Source organism: Aegilops tauschii, chromosome 6 (assembly GCF_002575655.3).
Source record: "Aegilops tauschii subsp. strangulata cultivar AL8/78 chromosome 6, Aet v6.0, whole genome shotgun sequence".
NCBI lineage: Eukaryota > Viridiplantae > Streptophyta > Magnoliopsida > Poales > Poaceae > Aegilops > Aegilops tauschii.
The window spans coordinates 415360709-415378784 of record NC_053040.3 but is presented as its reverse complement, the minus strand read 5'-3'; the positions used below and the strand labels follow the sequence as shown (position 1 = coordinate 415378784).

The 18076-nt window shown below is 46.5% G+C and overlaps 2 protein-coding genes across 3 annotated transcripts; both read left to right on the top strand.

Moving 5' to 3' along the window:
- Window positions 1-11086: 11086 nt before the first annotated feature.
- On the top strand, window positions 11087-15630 carry LOC109741218 (aspartic proteinase-like protein 1). 2 transcript variants are annotated; one of them, XM_073502339.1, is made up of 10 exons: window positions 11087-11615; window positions 11875-12010; window positions 12561-12827; window positions 13276-13500; window positions 13588-13726; window positions 13799-13869; window positions 13952-14051; window positions 15020-15083; window positions 15166-15237; window positions 15326-15630. In XM_073502339.1, the coding sequence occupies exons 2-10, from the start codon at window positions 11895-11897 to the stop codon at window positions 15553-15555; spliced, it is 1284 nt and encodes a 427-aa protein (XP_073358440.1). In that variant the 5' UTR covers window positions 11087-11615; window positions 11875-11894; the 3' UTR covers window positions 15556-15630. The 2 variants fall into 2 exon arrangements, with proteins under 2 accessions (XP_073358440.1, XP_020155878.1); XM_020300289.4 differs by having other exon boundaries at window positions 11145-11615; window positions 12595-12827.
- A 555-nt stretch (window positions 15631-16185) lies between these two features.
- On the top strand, window positions 16186-17410 carry LOC109741228 (heavy metal-associated isoprenylated plant protein 23). Its single transcript, XM_020300308.3, has 2 exons — window positions 16186-16588; window positions 17017-17410. Exons 1-2 carry the CDS (start codon window positions 16414-16416, stop codon window positions 17325-17327), a joined length of 486 nt encoding a protein of 161 aa, XP_020155897.1. The 5' UTR covers window positions 16186-16413; the 3' UTR covers window positions 17328-17410.
- Window positions 17411-18076: the final 666 nt, after the last annotated feature.

The following is an 18076-nucleotide window of genomic DNA, read 5'->3' as shown; positions in this document are numbered from 1 at the left end:
TTGAGGCTGGAAATTACGGAATTAGCGGCACGCATTATGCAAGCAACCCAAGAATTGGAGGAAGTAAGAATGTTGCATTTGAAGACGGAGGAGGTCCTGTTGTTTCTGCTATCTGAAGCCCAAGGTAATCCCGGTTCTTTTTTAGATACCAGTTGAAATTGTCATTAGATTATTGTACTTGCATGTCGTGTCATGTCTCTGAACGGATTATGTTGCAAGACCCCCTATGTTGTCCATGTGTTGTAATGATCCGAATTTTTTAGGCGAGGTAATCCTCAGTACTTGTATGATTGACATAAGGTGAATTGTTTTTCGTGTGAGCATATTGTATTTGATGAAATAACTGTTTGACTCAGAGTGTATCCAACCTACTGAATTCGAAGATCACGTCATTTCTAAATCATAATCATATATAAAGGTGGAATAAATCTTTGTTGTGGTTTTGAAGAAATAAATAACAAAACGTATAATTATCTGTGGATATTCATAATCGAATACAAATTGGATTTGAATTTAGTTTGCCAGGTCCCAGGGCAAACGTGAATGCTAATTCTCCCAAGTTTTGAACGAAGCGGCTAAACACCCACTATAATTTGTGGGCTGCCCGAAGCAAGTGTTTGCGAGATGGAAATTACTGTCTACCCCTGACACTTGACATCCTTATCGACCGGATTTACACTGTTGTCGATAGGGGTAGACTAGTAACTTCAATCAGACGTGACACGACGGCCTCTGAGCCCATTCAGACACGGTGGGCGCCAAACGTGGGCGGCAAAACACATTTGATTCAAGCTCGTCCGAAAGACATGTGTCTCTTCCTCCATTTCCCCATTCATACACGGTGGGCGGCAAAACAAACTCTCCTCGTCCGAAATCGATGTAGGCTAATATTTTAAATAGGGGCAGATGTGTAACTTCCATCAGACGTGACACAACCGCCCTACCTGTCAGCCCCGTTCATACACCGTGGGCGCCAACCGTGGGCGGCAAAACACCCTCTCCTCGCCCGAAATAGTTACCGGCAAATATTTGGGAGATGCGATATTACCGTCCTATCCCCAACCGACGCGATGTCCGAAATTTTAAACGGGGGATAAGTTCGTAACTTTCCCCCATTTCAGAGAAGTGCGTCCCAAAGTTTGAGATCCCCCCTCCCTCCATTTCCCCATTCATACACCATCGGCGGCACGACAACCTCCGCACTGCGGCCAGCCTCCTCCGTGCGCCACCCCATCCTCCACCTTGCCGGAGCCGCTACCCCTACCCCGTCGTCCACTGCAAGAGATGGACGTCTCTCATCCACGGCGTTGGACCAGCATCCTTTCATCGCCTCCTCTCGCTTCATCGGCGCCGTCGTCCACCTTGCCGTTGCCGCTCCTACGACCGCCTCGTCCACGGCAATAGGATATATCCCCCGACCCGGCCGTCTGCCGTCTAAAGTCTTCTTCCCCGCCACCGACAGCCATCGCACCCGCGGCACCCTCAACGTATCAGCATAGGCCTACACGGCGTCGCAAGAGAGGTGGTACTCTTCCATATGTGCTTAAGTTATTGATCTCACCCGGAAAATAGATCGTAATTTGTTTACTGTACTTTTCTTGTCCATACCAAATCGTAGTGGCTAGTTGAAAGCAAACATTGGTTGCGAAGTAGCTTTGTCCAGTTTGCACCTTCAGAGCCGCCATGGCACGGGCACTATACTCGTAAAGCTTATGGTTTCCCCCCTTTATATTCACTACCATCATCGTAGGTGCTTCGTGTCGTGCTAGCACTGCTCCTCAAGACCTCAACCCAAAGCTTACGTGTTGAAATACGAATCTGATATGATGCGCATATCACTAAAACAGAGAACATTTAATTGGTCACCTAATGTTCCTATATTCGTTTCAAAAAGCATGTGCGCTACCCACTGGTCCAGCTAGTTCCACTTTCCTGATTTTTCTCTTGATGCTTAGGTTTTCCCCCTTTTATCTACTCTACTATGATCTGCGTAGGTGCTTTCTGTCGTACTAGCATTACTCCACCCTTCAAGCTAAACAACACAACACTCAGAATTTGAAAGCTTAGTTGTTCAAATATGATTGTGATATGATACTGATATTAGTTAACCGACACATTTAATTGGTTAGCTAAAGGTCCCACTTGAGTTTCCAAATGCATGTCGCGACATATAGAGAGACAGCATAATTGCATTTCTTTGTCACTTGTTGATCGTACTTTCCTGTCCATACCAAATCTTAGTTGTTATTTCAAAGCAAACATCGGTTGCTAACTACCCTTTGCGCGGTTTGCAGCTTCAGATCTGCCATCCCACTGCCACGGTCAACACTGTACTCATCATGCTTACGTTTTCCCCATTTTATGATGACCACAATCAGCCTACGTGGTTCGTGTCGTAATAGCACTGCTCCACCCATCGAGCTAAACAAGCTTAGTTGTACAAATTCATATCTGATATTATTGCTGATATTAGTAAAACTGAGAGATGTTTAATTGGTTAGCTAAATGTTCCTACTTTAGTTTCGAAATGCATGTGAGCCACATATGGAGAGACCGGAAAAAATAGTATTTATCTGTGCGCTCTGGTTCATCATGGGTGGCCAACCGACATTGTATTGAAAGACTTGTAATATCTTCAATCTGCTTGCTCTTCTGCTCTTCTTTAAGATGATACTCTTCTCTTGCGGTCGACTGGTCAGGTCGAGTTGTTCTCCCTTAGTATATTTTGAATCTGTCAGGTCAGGTCGACTTGTTCTTCTTTACTATATGTTGAAGCTATCATCTGCGAAGTGTCATCACTTCTGGAGCTCTCATATTTTGAGTAGTAGGCCACATTATATTAATGCACACAACAAATTACAGCATGCATGGCATCTTTTAAAAGAATTGCAGAGATAGCACAAAGGGGTTTACAGGGAGGCAGTATTGGATTAGAATCACTTCTGCATTACAAAGAAAATCTCACTTGTTTTTATGTTTTCATGCATGTCAGATATTGAACATTATCAAAATGAATATGAGAATGGGCGCACGAGAGGAATATTGCGGAACGATCCACTGGCTAACAAACTTGGCATGGTGGAGGATGGCCTATCTTATTCACCCATCAAGGTGCTTGCTCTAACTTTGCAAAGTTGTATTGGTCGCACATATTTTGCATCTGACCTCTTGCATTACTTCTACTTTGTTACACCATCTGCTTAGTTTAAGCATCATATATGAGTATATGCCATACCTATCCATTTTCTGTACCTATTCCATGTGTCGTCACACTATGTTTTTCCAGTCAAATGTTGTTCTTTCGTAATAGATGTCCAAAAGGAAGAGGGTGAGTGCAGATCCTCAAGGAGTACAAACTAGGTATTTGGAAAAGGTAGTGATACCTGTTAAATCAGATAGATCAGCAGCCACAGAAAACACAGGCCCAACTGTACCACACTTTACCCCTACTCCAGTGGCCAAACCCCTATTAGAACTGCTGGGAGCCCAGCGTCAGGTACTGTCTATGATATCAATTCAAAATTTGAACTCCTAAATTTCTGCTTGTGCCTTACCTTCTCTCTTGTATGAAAACTAATTTCAGATGAATCTCCTTGCTCAAAGGATCATACGATCTCAAAACAATAATGGGCTCTGCATTGCTCTTGTCAGTACCTCTCTCCCTTTTGCCTTGTAACGCTGTACTTAATTAATTGCTATTTGATTATGTATCATCAGTCTGCACCTGAGCTTCATTATCCTCAGTTTCTTCCAATATTATTTGATCTATATTTACTCTTTGCAAAATGTAGAATAATGGCAATGCTTATAAAGAATTTTCTTTGGGGAATTTATTGAATTATCCTTCCATCAACATGGAGAAGGGCTTTGTCCAGCCCGTGTTAACATGTAATGTAAGTTCATCCTTCTCAAGCCTTCAAACTTTGTTCTAGTATAGATTTGGATAGGCATCATTTCCTCCACTGCTGTTTGCTTTGCTGTTTACATCTGATTGGATGTTTGCAACAACTACCAGTTTCAAATTGTAGTTGTAAAAACATGTTCCTTATGCAGAACAGATCCATTTATTTGCTTATATAATTGTGAAACCTGTTACGTGTAGTGACACTGGGCCTCCTACGGGCCGTAGAAACAGTGGGCCTTCTACGGGCCGTAGAAACAGTGGGCCTTCTACGGGCTGTAGAAACAATGGGCCTTCTACGGGCCGTAGAAACAATGGGCCTTCTACGGGCCGTATCATCAATGGGCCTTATACGGGCCGTATGATCGATTGGCCAAACATGGGCCAAACACACCACATTCTGGCCGTAAACGGGCTAGAGTTGGAATCGCCCGTTCATGGGCCAACCATAACGGGCCATCGTTAATAGGCCGTATTTGATGACGCTATGAAAACGGCCCAACGTATTAACGGACCACAAACGGGCCGACTGTAACGACGGGCTGAATTTGGCCCACAAGCAGAAAATGACAGTAACGGGTCGTAAGTAAACGAATGCTGGAAAATAGCCCAAGAATAAATGGGCTCTGAGAAGGCCGAAAGATAACATGGGCTGGAAACGGCCCAACGGAATAACGGGCCGTTAATGGGTATAAAGTGATACACTATTCATTACGGGCCAGTTTCACCACGGGCCGTTAATGGGTGTAAAGTAATACACTGTTCATTACGGGCCAGTTTCAGCACGGGCCGTTAATAGACCAAGAGTTGCATAGGGCCTCATATGGGCCGAAAGACGTCATTGGCCATACATGGGCCAGAAGTGAAAACGGGTTGGAATCATATTGGATGGCCCAGATGACGCTACTGGGCCTAATTCGAATAGGGCGTAACGGGCCTTGGGTTAGTGGGCTGTAAATGGGCTATATGCGAACAGGCCGTTAACAGGCTTTCCATGGGCCGGCCCGCCAGCTTTTGACCAAGTCAAACGGGCCGGCCTTTTCACAGGAATGGGCCACTGTTGGGTCGTGCCACGTGTCGACGTATCATAGGCGCCTTCTGTCCAATGAGTGGATGACATCTGTCCCAGCGATGGGCCGACACGTGTTTCCTCCAGCCAATGATGATTTTACACGTGGAAAATCCCCATTGGTCGGGGCTGTTAACGGGTTATCGGATCCAAAACCCGACCCAATAGCTTAACGGCGTTCCGTTACGGTGGATGCCACGTGTCGGTCACCCTTGACGAAAGCACTTCTGTGACGCGCGATTTATCGTCATGGAAGTGGACACTTCCGTGATGATAATTTTGGTAATGTCATGGAACACTTCTACGACAGCACATGTATGACTATCTTGATTCTGTCATAAATTTGTCATGGATGTACATGCATGACAACAAACGCGACCTATTGTGACAAACACGTATCATCACGGAAGTGTATTTTTTTGTAGTGATATCTAGGTATGATCATGTATATAGGCATCACGTCCAAGACCAGTAGACCGACTCCTGCCTGCATCTACTACTATTACTCCACACATCGACCGCTATCCAACATGCATCTAGAGTATTAAGTTCATAAGAACAGAGTAACGCTTTAAGTAAGATGACATGATGTAGAGGGATAAACTCATGCAATATGATATAAACCCCATCTTGTTATCCTCGATGGCAACAATACAATACGTGCCTTGCTGCCCCTACTGTCATTGGGAAAAGACACCGCAAGATTGAACCCAAAGCTAAGCACTTCTCCCATTGCAAGAAAGATCAATCTAGTAGGCCAAACCAAACTGATAATTCGAAGAGACTTGCAAAGATAACCAATGATACATAAAAGAATTCAGAGAAGATTCAAATATTGTTCATAGATAAACTTGATCATAAACCCACAATTCATCGGTCTCAACAAACACACCGCAAAAGAAGATTACATCGAATAGATCTCCACAAGAGAGGGGGAGAACATTGTATTGAGATCCAAAAAGAGAGAAGAAGCCATCTAGCTAATAACTATGGACCCGAAGGTCTGAGGTAAACTACTCACACATCATCGGAGAGGCTATGGTGTTGATGTAGAAGCCCTCCGTGATCGATGCCCCCTCCGGCGGAGCTCCGAAAAAGGCCCCAAGATGGGATCTCACGAGGTACAGAAGGTTGCGGTGGTGGAATTAGGTTTTTGGCTCCGTATCTGGTAGTTTGGGGGTACGTAGGTATATATAGGAGGAAGAAGTACGTCGGTGGAGCAACATGGGGCCCACGAGGGTGGAGGGCGCCCCCTACCTCGTGCCTTCCTGGTTGATGTCTTGACGTAGGGTCCAAGTCCTTTGGATCATGTTCGTTCCAAAAATCACGTTCTCGAAGGTTTCATTCCGTTTGTACTCCGTTTGATATTCTTTTTTTGCGAAACTCTGAAATAGGCAAAAAACAACAATTCTGGGTTGGGCCACCGGTTAATAGGTTAGTCCCAAAAATAATATAAAAGTGTATAATAAAGCCCATTAATGTCCAAAACAGAATATAATATAGCATGGAACAATAAAAAATTATAGATACGTTGGAGACGTATCACCGCCTTAATAAAATTTCATGAACAAAAGCATCATAAGCATAACCATACATAAAAAAAATGGAATTTCTTGGTTACATGAACTAGGGTTCATCTTAAGGATATTCCTCCAACAACATCTACTACACATGATGGATCACAGCATATCAACATGCATCATATCAAAATAAAATCCTCCAACATGCACCATATCATCATCTTTTTAACAAATTTTTTTTGAAATAGAGTTCATCTTGAATGTATTTTCTCCAAAAAACATCTTCATATCATCATATCAACATGCATCATAAAACAAAACAAGTCCTCCCACATGCATTACATCATAATTTTTTTAACAAAAAAAATTTTATGAACTAGGGTTCATCTTCACACTAACATATGAACTATTGATTAGAGTTCATATTCAATACCACTAGTTACTAAAGAACTAAGAACTAGAACTACAATCAAGCTAAAACAATCCTAGGTGAAAAAATTCCAATCTAGGTTCAAAAATATGAGGGATTTCAAGCGAATAATGCGTCAAATCGGAAGCAAGTTTGCAAAAACTACTTGGAGGGATCGGAGGAGCTTACGTTTCTCTCTTCGAGGCCATCTCGATCCGCAAAAACGTGAAGAAACGGTGAAGATCCGAGGAGGAGAGTGGAGGAGATGAGAAAGGGAGAGAGGGGCGAGGGGGAAAAAAGAAGAAACTGCCGACGGGGGAGGGGGAGGGGTGGGGAGATGGGCAGGGGCGCGGCGCTGGGCGAAATAACAGCTCGCACCCTACCGCCAGGGGTGTTGGCCGTAGGGTTAGACATCCTATCACCAGGGAACTAGGGCGCGACGGAGGGGGGCGGCGCTCGTCTCCACGTGCTGACGTGGATTAGTACCCTATCGCCATGGTCCCTGGCGGTAAGAAAAAGGGTTAAATCCCAAAACAATTCCAACCGGGGTTAGATTTTGAATTTGTATGCGAAAAGGGTCAAAACACGAAATTTTTTGCCGCCCTACGAGCCTTGCTTTTTAAGTTTTTTTTTAGAACCTTGCTTAGTTTACGTGGCACGAGGCGAGACGGCCAGCGCAGCGAGCTGGATTTACACGTAGCACTACAAACACGAACAGGTGCAGTAGGGCACAACATGCTCCTTTCCCCAAATCTTTCTACCGGACGCTCGAAACCCAGACGAACTCCGCCGGCGCTCCGGACCGCTCCTCTCCCGTAGGGTTTTTCTAGCGATCGGCATTTTTCTGCGATGGCATCGCGCACCTGCAGTACCACTCTCAGTTTTGTTCGCAGCGCCAGCGGCTGACTTTTGCATCCGCAAAGAGCCTTTTCCTAATGATCATCATCATGCAAAGTGGCGTGCGCGTCGAAAGGTACAGCGAAAGGCGCCCGGCGCTTGTCAAAGGTCGTACTCCGTGGATCCATGATAGCGATTGTGTAAAGCAGAAGCATGAGATGGACTTGTCACGCTGCTCGGGGCATCGGCGCCTACAGACAGACAGATAGATAGATAGATATCCGACGAGTGTGGGCTTATCCGTTGGCACTCAACATTGGGCGTTGGGAACCGTCTTGAGCGCGAGCGTTACCCGTTTTTTTTTTTTTTTTGCTGTCACGGCGGGTCAGCAGCAAATCAGTCTCGTGCAGCAGCTGGCACGGGGATATGATATCCATCCCTGACCGGCGCCTCATCAGCATCTGCGCCGTCCATTTGATGGGGCCCCGCACCTAGAAAGGCAGCGAGGACGTAGCGGTCGTCCCGCCGCCACGTGGGGACCAGCACGCGCCTCGAGTGGACTGTGGACTGGCTGTGGGGACTCCGGTCTTGGAACGACCGTTGCTGTTAAAAAGCCCCGATAATAAACAGGAAAAACAAACGAGTAGGCCCTCATGCTTCCGTGTATTCACAAGGCAGCTCCTTTCGGCATTTCCATCAAGTTTTCCCCAATTTACCAACCCACACTAGTCTCATTCTGTCAGCAATCTGTAATGAAGGAATGTACTCCCTCGGATCAATATTTGTCGTCGATACATGTCACGTGTCTTGTGCTCTGTAAAGGTATTTATCCTATCAACAAAAAAATGATTCCATTTTGCTTTCCAACATCGAAATGTTACACGGAATCGCTACGGAACCCATTTTTTTTTCCAAACCCGCTAAGATAAATGGTAATATTTCCTGCGTCCGCAAAAAAAATACTTATGTGTAACCCTGCCGATGATACGATTCTTTTTATGGAACATGACATTGATAAGGCGAGAAATCTGAAACTTCTGCTTTCAGCTTTTGAGCAAATGTCAGGCTTAAAAATCAACTTCCACAAAAGTGAATTGTTCTGTTTTGGAGAAGCCAAGGAGACGGTTGCACAATATACTGACTTGTTTGGATGTGCACAAGGCCAATTCTCGATTAAGTATTTGGGAATTCCGATTCATTATCGGCGTCTCACTAATGCGGAGCGGAAACATGTTGAAGAGCGATTGGAGAAACGGTTGAGCAGTTGGAAAGGAAAATTGCTCTCCATTGGTGGACGACTAGTTTTGATCAATTCTGTCCTCACCAACATGGTTCTCTACATGCTCTCATTTTTTCAACTACCCAAAGGGGTTCTGCAAAGACTGGATTACTTTAGATTCAGATTTTTTTGGCAAGGAGACAGTGAAAAGAAATAGTATAGACTAACCAAATGGAGCGTCGTTTGCCGACCGAAAGACCAAGGAGGCGTAGGTGTTCAGGACCTCTAGGTCAAGAATGATGCCTTACTCAGTAAATGGTTGTTCAAGCTACTTACCGAGGATGGTGTTTGGCAAACTATGCTACGCAACAAGTATTTGGGCCAAAAGGCGTTGTCCCAGGCATATTGGAAGCCCGCTGACTCGCATTTTTGGGCTGGTCTGATGGCGGTAAAGAAACATCTTTTCCGTTTCGGATCCTTCGCGATAAAGGACGGCTCGGAGATACGTTTCTGGGAGGACAAGTGGCTAGGAAATACCACTCTCCGAGAGCAGTACCCAGCCTTGTACCGCATTGTACGCGATAAGAATGATACTCTTGCGCATGTGATGACCACTTCCCCGCCAGATATATCATTTCGGAGGGATTTGGTTGGGCCCCGTCTTGTGTCATGGCAACATCTTCTATCCCGTTTGGATTCGATTAACTTGACACAAGGGCGGGATGTGTTTCGCTGGAATCTTACTACATCTGGGTCCTTCACAGTTGACTCTATGTATCGTGCACTATCGCACACAGAGATTTCAGTGGCCAATAATAAACAAATCTGGAAATCGAAGATGCCACTAAAAGTTAAGATTTTCATGTGGTATCTTTGGAGAGGAGTTGTGCTAACTAAAGACAACCTCGCTCGACGCAACTGGAAAGGAAGCAAGAAATATAGTTTTTGTACTCATGACGAGACAATCAAACATCTCTTCTTTCAATGCAAGTTTGCGCGTTCTACATGGTCAGTTATCTAAATAGCGTCAAATTTGTATCCACCAACAAGTGTTACCAATATATATGGTCACTGGCTTGATGGAATACCAAATACATTTAGTACGCTAATACGGGTGGGAGCGTCTGCCTTACTATGGTCGCTTTGGCTATGTAGAAATGATTGCGTTTTTAATGGCAAAATCTCTTCTCCTATGCAGGTTATTTACGGTTGTACGCACTGGCTTCGTATGTGGTCTACTCTGCACCGAACGGAGTACCAATCGCTGTTCAAGGCGGTGTGTATGCGGTTGGAGCGGGTGGCCAGGGAGGTTTTTACCCAACATGGGTGGCAGCATAATCTCCGAATCGGTCCACCTTCTCCGTCGACATAGGCATAGTTTCGGCCCCATATGGCTTTACTGTTGCCACTTTGTCGTTTTTTATATCTTTTGTCAGACTGTTTCTTTGATGGCTGTGTGCATCTTAGCTATGCAGAGGCCGGGTGTCGCTCTTTATGCTTTGTATCCGTTCGATGCTACATTTTGAGTTAATAAAAGCGCCCTTTATCGGAAAATGTGTAACCCTGCAAAAAAAAAATCGTATGCATAAAGTCATCCATAAGATTTACCCTCTTACGGTATTCAAGTAGCCAATATTTATTTCCACAATTCAAAAATTATTATGTGTGTAACCGTTTTGATTTTTTTCAATGCCCTACGCACTTCAACTTTTTATGCCTTTCCGTTTCGACTTTGCCCCTCCTTCCCGCTTTTCCCCGATCCACTAGTTGATGCACACATGCACGACGCCATGCGGAGCGGCCCATGCAGAGAACGTAGCAACTCGGCCAATCCATTGCACGCACACGTTTATAATGCTTCGGCTCTCAATATATGCAAGCAAAATAGTCAAGAAACACCTAGCGAAGCCCCCTGTTATGCCGGTTAGTCCTTATGCGCATAATAGATTTAAATTGAGAGTTTTCTCGGATATGGTCAAATTTTACTTAGCCAGTAGATTAATATCAACATGCATAGGTGACAATCTAAAAAATAACTATAAGCACAAAAGTGACAAAAGTTGCAACCGAGGGACCAATGAGTGGCAACGACTCTGCTAAGCGGGACTCAAACAAAATAGATGGTTTCTCCAGTGGCCATTTCGCAAAACCGCCAAAACCTTCTCCGTCGTCCTCTTTTCTGCGCAAACTTCCAGGCCACCATCACCACCACCGCCGCCAAGCCACCGTCACGCTCCCCACCCACCCCCGCCACCACCACCACCACCAGTCCGCCACCTCCCCGCTCCTCGCCGTCTACCCAGCAAACAAACCCTAGCCCCAGGCCCCCTCCTCCGGCCACCACCCCGCATTTCCGGCAGATCCGCCGTCGGCAGCCCAGATCCGCCCATGCGCCTCCCGCTCCTCCTCCTCACCCTGCTCGCCGCGGCGGCGTGGGCGCCGGCCGCCGCGGCGACGCTCTCCACGAGGATGGTGCACCGGCTCTCAGACGAGGCGCGGGCGGCGGCGGGGCCCCACGCGGCGCGGTGGCCGCCGCACGGGAGCGGGGGATACTACCGGGCGCTGGTGCGGAGCGACCTCCAGCGGCAGAAGCGCAAGCACCAGCTCTTCTCCGTCTCCGAAGCCGGCGGCATCTTCTCGCCCGGCAACGATTTCGGCTGGTGCGTCGCGCTCGCTCCCTCGCCTCGGCGGCGCGGCCGTCGGGTCTTACCGCATTCCTCAGCACCTTTTACTGCTGGAGTGTACTGTTAATGCAGAAGCTTATTTTCCCATGCTCTATTGGACTCAATTAGTTTTTAGAGTACATGATTAGAAAAAGAGAAGTTGCTTTGCTTTGTGAGGTGTGTGTTACATTGTGAATCTAGGATGGGCAAAGCTTAGCTTTACTGATTACTAATGGTGTTACTTCTGTCTGCGCAGGTTGTATTACACATGGGTGGATGTCGGGACACCGCACACTTCCTTTATGGTCGCATTGGATACTGGAAGTGATCTGTTCTGGGTACCCTGTGATTGTATCGAGTGCGCTCCACTGGCTGGCTACCGTGAAACTTTGGTACGCACCCTTTTTTGAACAGTAACATTGTGTTAGGGTCTGCAGATGCTGGATTTGGAGATGCTCGTGTCAATTAGACCAGATGCATGCGGTAGAGGCTTGCACATACTATTGCAAAAAGAAAAAAAAATGATGCTTGCGCATAGTTGACTCCTTTCTCCCAAAGTAAAATTTTAAAGCATGTGATAATAGTATCCTTGTAGATTGAAGAAACTAATGCACGGCATGTACGTTTCGACTGTTTTCTGGTACTTAATTAACGTTCCATTCAATTTAGGGGAGACAATTCACATAGATGATCCATGTTAGTTTTGCACCTTGATACTACCACCACTTTTAATTGAAAAGTCACAATAACTTGAGCTGCACAATTTTCAATTTAAGCCCAACTGGCACTTGAAGACATATTTAGTGATCTCTGGTGAAAATTTTCTGTTGAATTTTATCGATCCTAAAGTTGCTTATATTACTTGATAGAAATACACAGACAAGAGGGCTTGTACAAATTGGGAAGCAGTTTTAGTGCTTATTTGCAATGATTGATTGGCAGGTGCTCCGTCATATATGGAGCATCTATTATGCAGGATAGAGATCTCGGGATTTACAAACCAGCTGAATCAACAACGAGTCGGCATTTGCCCTGCAGCCATGAGCTTTGCTCATCGGGTTCAGGCTGTTCAAGCCCAAAGCAGCCTTGCCCATACAGCACTGACTATCTTCAAGAAAACACAACCAGCTCAGGTTTACTAATTGAGGATGTTCTACACTTGAACTCCAGAGAGAGCCATGCACCAGTGAAGGCTTCAGTCATTATAGGGTAAGTTCTGTACCAGCTGTCATTGCTCTCTCTATGAGTTTAAGCTTGTATTCTATTACTTGGCAGATCACAATTGATGTGTTTTTCCCGCGTGTGGGCATTCTTTATTTCTGCGTGTTTTCTGCTGTGGGTATTCGCATACTGTGTCTACCTGGACCTGCATCATATATTCATATTCATCCAGTTGCCTACAGATGGCATTTTAAGCTGTTACCATTCTTTGTGTTGCACTCCCTCCGTCCGAAAAAGCTTAGTGCTAGATACATCCATTTGAGGGACAAGCTTGGGACAAGCTTTTTCGGACGGAGGGAGTATATCTTTTGTGTTATGTTGATCCTTCTATTCACTCTTGAAACAAAACGGATGATGCTTGTGTACTGAAGAATTCTAGTTTCATGATTGCTGTAGTTTTCCAGTTTTACTAAGTTAGTGTATCCTTTTCTTATAGTTGTGGTAGGAAGCAAAGTGGTAGCTATTTGGATGGTATTGCACCAGATGGACTTCTTGGCCTTGGGATGGCAGATATCTCAGTTCCTAGCTTCCTTGCAAGAGCTGGATTAGTTCGAAATTCCTTTTCGATGTGTTTCAAGGAATATTCTGGGAGAATTTTCTTCGGTGATCAAGGAGTGTCTACCCAACAGTCGACGCCATTTGTTCCTTTATATGGCAAATTGTGAGTTCCTTGGAATGGTCTCTAGTTAATCTAGTGATTCTTAAGTTATTTCCAGCTCCACTGACATCCGTGTTTTTTCCCTCCCAGTCAAACTTATGCCGTTAATGTTGACAAATCTTGTGTTGGCCACAAATGTTTTGAGGGTACTAACTTCGAGGCCATAGTTGATAGTGGAACATCATTCACAGCTCTTCCTCTGAATGTTTACAAGGCTGTCACTGTCGAGGTGGCTACATACCCCTTTACAGATCTCTCACTCCTAGATAAATTTTGTTACTCATCCATTATAAATTTGCAGTTTGACAGACAAGTTAATGCCTCAAGAATAACCCAGGAAGATGATTCTTTTGAATATTGCTACAGTGCTAGGTAACTTCCGAATTCTGACTGCACTTCAGGTCACCACTCACCAGGAGCTAGTTTGATTTTTGACATTGGTTTGTAATTTCAGTCCTCTGGAGATGCCTGACGTGCCAACTGTAACTCTTAATTTCGCTGCAAACAAGAGCTTTCAAGTCGTTAATCCTACAATTGTACGCAAGGACGGAGAGGTATGTCTTTTTTGTCTCAGCAGAAAAATTGCAAGTTATGTTGTGTGCATTGCCAAGCATTGTTTATAAGGAGGTAAGGCGACCTAAGGCGAGCACCAACAGCCTTATGCCTAAGCGTCTAAAGCGGGCATAATGTCAAGGTGCTGACAGGGCGCCTTGCTGCCTAAGCGTTCAAAGGCAGGACTCCTTATGAAAAATGTTCCCAAGAACAAGTTCTTATACACAAATCGACTCCATTTGTATTTTTTTTCTTCTTTCTTAAAGAGCTAGCTCCAGTTATCTCCCTTACATAACCGATATAGTATACTCCATTCAAATGCTCCTTCCAGTGTGTTCTCCCACAGTTTATTGATTAAACAGATATAGTTGGTGGGTGAAATGGCTCAACTGCGAAAACAAGATACTGTACTAGAATGATTACTATAGTTTGGCGCTTGCTAGGCTCATCTATTAAAAGTTGGTATACTGTAATGTGGAGTTTGCATGTGTGGTGCGAACTAAACCTGTCATCAATCGTTTCTATGCTCATTGCACAATGTTATTAGATTTTAATAAAAACAAAGTCAAGGTAAACTATGAGAGTACCATTAGTGATGTCATTTATCTTTTGACAGCTGAGCCCTTTTGTAAGGTGCTCACAGCGCATAAACCTACTGCGTGATTTGTTGTAACATATACTCCCTCCGTTCCTAAATATTTGTCTTTTTAGAGATTTCAAATGGACTACCACATACGGATGTATATAGACATATTTTAGAGTGTAGATTCACTCATTTTGCTCCGTATGTAGTCATTTGTTGAAATCTCTAAAAAGACAAATATTTAGGAACGGCGGGAGTACATATGATACAAAACCCACATGTTTGGCAGATGTGTCATTTCAAGAGAAAAAAACATATTTGTCTTCATGAAATAGAATTGTAGCTGTTTTGCGGCTGGGTGACATCATCTCATTTGCTAATCTTCAGGGATCGATTGCTGGCTTTTGCTTAGCTGTTCAGAAGTCACCAGAGGCTATTGGAATTATTGGGCGTGAGTGCTTTAATCCAGGGTCACATGTCTCAAATTTTATATTTATTTTGAAAACTAGTTTACATGGTATCCGTGGATGCAGAGAACTTCCTGACTGGATACCACATTGTTTTTGACAAGGAGAACATGAAGCTGGGCTGGTACCGGTCTGAATGTAAGTCTGAAACTACTTAACAACAAATCACAATTAGTACCTTCCAGTCACTCCATGAAACATTAACGCTCATTCCCCTTGTATGCAGGCCATGATCTTGACAACAGCACGACGGTACCCCTGGGTCCGTCGCAGCACCACAGCCCGGGGGATCCGCTGCCGTCGAGCGAGCAGCAGACCTCTCCCACCGTGACGCCTCCTGCCGTCGCAGGCAAGGCGCCGACCTCCTCGGGCGGGCCGTCGAACTTACATAGGCTGCTCGCCAACTGTTGCTCGCTGCTGTTTCTGACCATCTCCACCGTGTTCTTCATCTCATGAATCAGCAACTGAATAAACCTAACTGATAAGAGCCCCTGTATATCGCATAAGTCTCGTATGTCAGCTGTTTCGGAAGCGCTTCCCGAGTTTAAGCGTAGGGGTAGAACACTCCACTCCACCAGCGAATGGGTCATTCGCCGACTGCTCGTCACCAATCTTAGAAGAACACTGACAGATCGGTTTGCTGAGAAACATCACGACATGTGCCCATAGTTTCCTGTGCTACGAGGAAACGGTGCAAAAACCGTGAAGCCGCAGGCGAGGATAAGAAGAAGAGCGTGTTTGTGCAGTCATCCGTCGATGGCGGTGATGTTTCACACGCATGTGCGAACCCCTTCTTCCCAAGCTGCAGCATTGCAGGCGATTTCTTGCGCCCCGCGGTCTGCACTTCTGCACTCTGCACTGCACCGCTCTCCCAAAGCCGAAAGGCCCGGCCTACTGCAACACACAACCGCCCGCACCGAGCCACTGCACGCACGACCGTCCGTCGTCGTCAGTCACATGAGGCTCTGAGAGGAGAGGCCTCGCACCATCACCACCACCACGGGCCACGGCTCCGTCGCTTTTCCCCGACCTCTTCATCGTGCTCTCTTGTCAGCCTCCACACACGCGCGCGCACACACACCAGCCCCGTCTCTCGTGCCCCCTCGCCGAGGCGCCATTGCCTTCTTCAGGTCGCCTTTGAACAGTTCCCCGGCCGTTCTCTTACAAAGCCAGCCAGACAATGCCGTGCCATTATGCATGCACAACCCAACACTAGCTACCTAGGCCCTCCACTCAGGCAGGCTTCTTGCTTCTTTCACTCACTCACTCGTCACTCATTCACCCACTTCCAGTGAGCCTCTCGCCGCATTCTCCATGGGAGGCGGCATAAAGCAGCTGCTGGCGAGCTTGTTGGGAGCGGTGGGTGGAGGCCAGAGGGGCGCCAAGAAGGAGAGCACGCGGCCGCAGCCGCAGACAGTGGAGCTCAGGGTCCGGATGGACTGCGAGCGCTGCGAGCGCCAGGTCAAGAAAGCACTCGCCGGCATGCGAGGTTAGTTCCGTCGGTCGGTCGGTCACTCGTTGAGGTCGGTCACATTGCCTTGTTTTCTCTGCTCGTTGCCGTCGTGCCTAGGAGGCTAGGGCAATGCCTTTCCATGTTCCTCGCCGTCTAGAGCGTAGACAGTGTAGCTCCTGATCAATAATGCCCGTCGTGTCATGTTCGCTTAAGCTTTTCGTAGCCCGTACACCTGTCGCTACAACACTGAAGCATCTGCTCAGAAAAGATGATGAACCCCCCCTTTCCGCACTCATGTCCAACTAGTTTACTTAGCGAATACCTTTCAATATTTTTTTACTTAGCGAATAGTCACGTTTTCCCTTTTTGTGATTTGGCTTAGCCTCCATTTTAACTTTTGTGAGCACTCCTGTTTAGGAGCTGGTGGTTCCTTATTTGACGAGAGGTTTTTTTTGGAGTTGCAGGTGTGGAGCGCGTAGAGGTGAACAGGAAGCAGCAGAGGGTGACTGTCACTGGCGTCGTGGACCCCCACAAGGTCCTGCGGAGGGCCCAGTCCACAGGCAAGAAGGCTGAGCTGTGGCCCCGGAATCATCATCATCCTGGCTACGACGACAACAGCGCTGCCGTCACGGCCCATTATGGCGCCATCGGAGCAGCCCAGGCCCATGGCAGGTGGGCCCCGTCTCCCTACCGGCGGAACGTGGACGCAGCCAGCGCCGAGCAGATCGCCAGCCTCTTCAGCGACGAAAACCCGAACGCCTGCTCCGTCATGTAGCGCCACAGCGTTTCATACAGAGAAGTAGTTGGTTTTTATGTTTTTTTTATGCTTTAGCTAGAATAGCTGTAGGAGCAGAAGCTCACTCACTGGGTTCGCTCTTGCCAGTTTACCTTGCCAACCTCACAAAACTTGCCGTTTTCGGCAGCCTCCGTGCATGCCAAACGTTGCTGGCGTGCCAAAATCTTGGCTACCAACCGAGCAAGCATGGCCTTGGTGAGAAGATCTCCGGTTGGTCTCGTGTCATGTCGTCACTGCATCTCCTGCTAGATTTTGCAAGCTGCTTTGCTGGTTTGCTTTATGATGTGCGACACGAGTTCCGTGCACGTAGGAATTCCAACCAGAGGCAGCCAGGATCTAGGCCGCCATCAATCACCTGTGGCGTTAGATACTTCGACGACGACGGACGGAGACTTCGACGTGGGTGAGATGTCGGGCGCCATAGTTTATGCTCTGCTGTCTGGCTGTCTCTGTGCGCTCCTCGCCGTTCTTTTGGTTTTACGTCGCGACGCGGTAATGGAGCATGAACTAGCTAGCTACAGCCAGCGAGCTTGCCGCCCAGGCCGCAGAGGTCAACATACGTCCCCCCAGCCCCCACTGCCGTCCCTCTTTTTCGTTTAAAACGATCGATGATAAAGCATGCAGGCCAGGGAGCAATGGAGGTTCGGTGCGCGGTGACAACATCCGTCAGGTTCCTTCCTTGGAGGAACAGTATTTGTGCAGATGCTGTGGTGCAGCGAACGAACCCC

What these genes read in the sequence shown, in the direction of transcription:
- LOC109741218 (XM_020300289.4), top strand. Translation starts at nt 11,344, where the DNA reads ATGCGCCTCCCGCTCCTCCTCCTCACCCTGCTCGCCGCGGCGGCGTGG. An exon ending in CTGGCTACCGTGAAACTTTG is followed by an intron (nt 12,011 to 12,594) that starts GTACGCACCCTT and finishes TCTATTATGCAG; the next exon opens with GATAGAGATCTCGGGATTTA. An exon ending in GGCTATTGGAATTATTGGGC is followed by an intron (nt 15,084 to 15,165) that starts GTGAGTGCTTTA and finishes CCGTGGATGCAG; the next exon opens with AGAACTTCCTGACTGGATAC.
- LOC109741228 (XM_020300308.3), top strand. Translation starts at nt 16,414, where the DNA reads ATGGGAGGCGGCATAAAGCAGCTGCTGGCGAGCTTGTTGGGAGCGGTG. An exon ending in AGCACTCGCCGGCATGCGAG is followed by an intron (nt 16,589 to 17,016) that starts GTTAGTTCCGTC and finishes TTGGAGTTGCAG; the next exon opens with GTGTGGAGCGCGTAGAGGTG.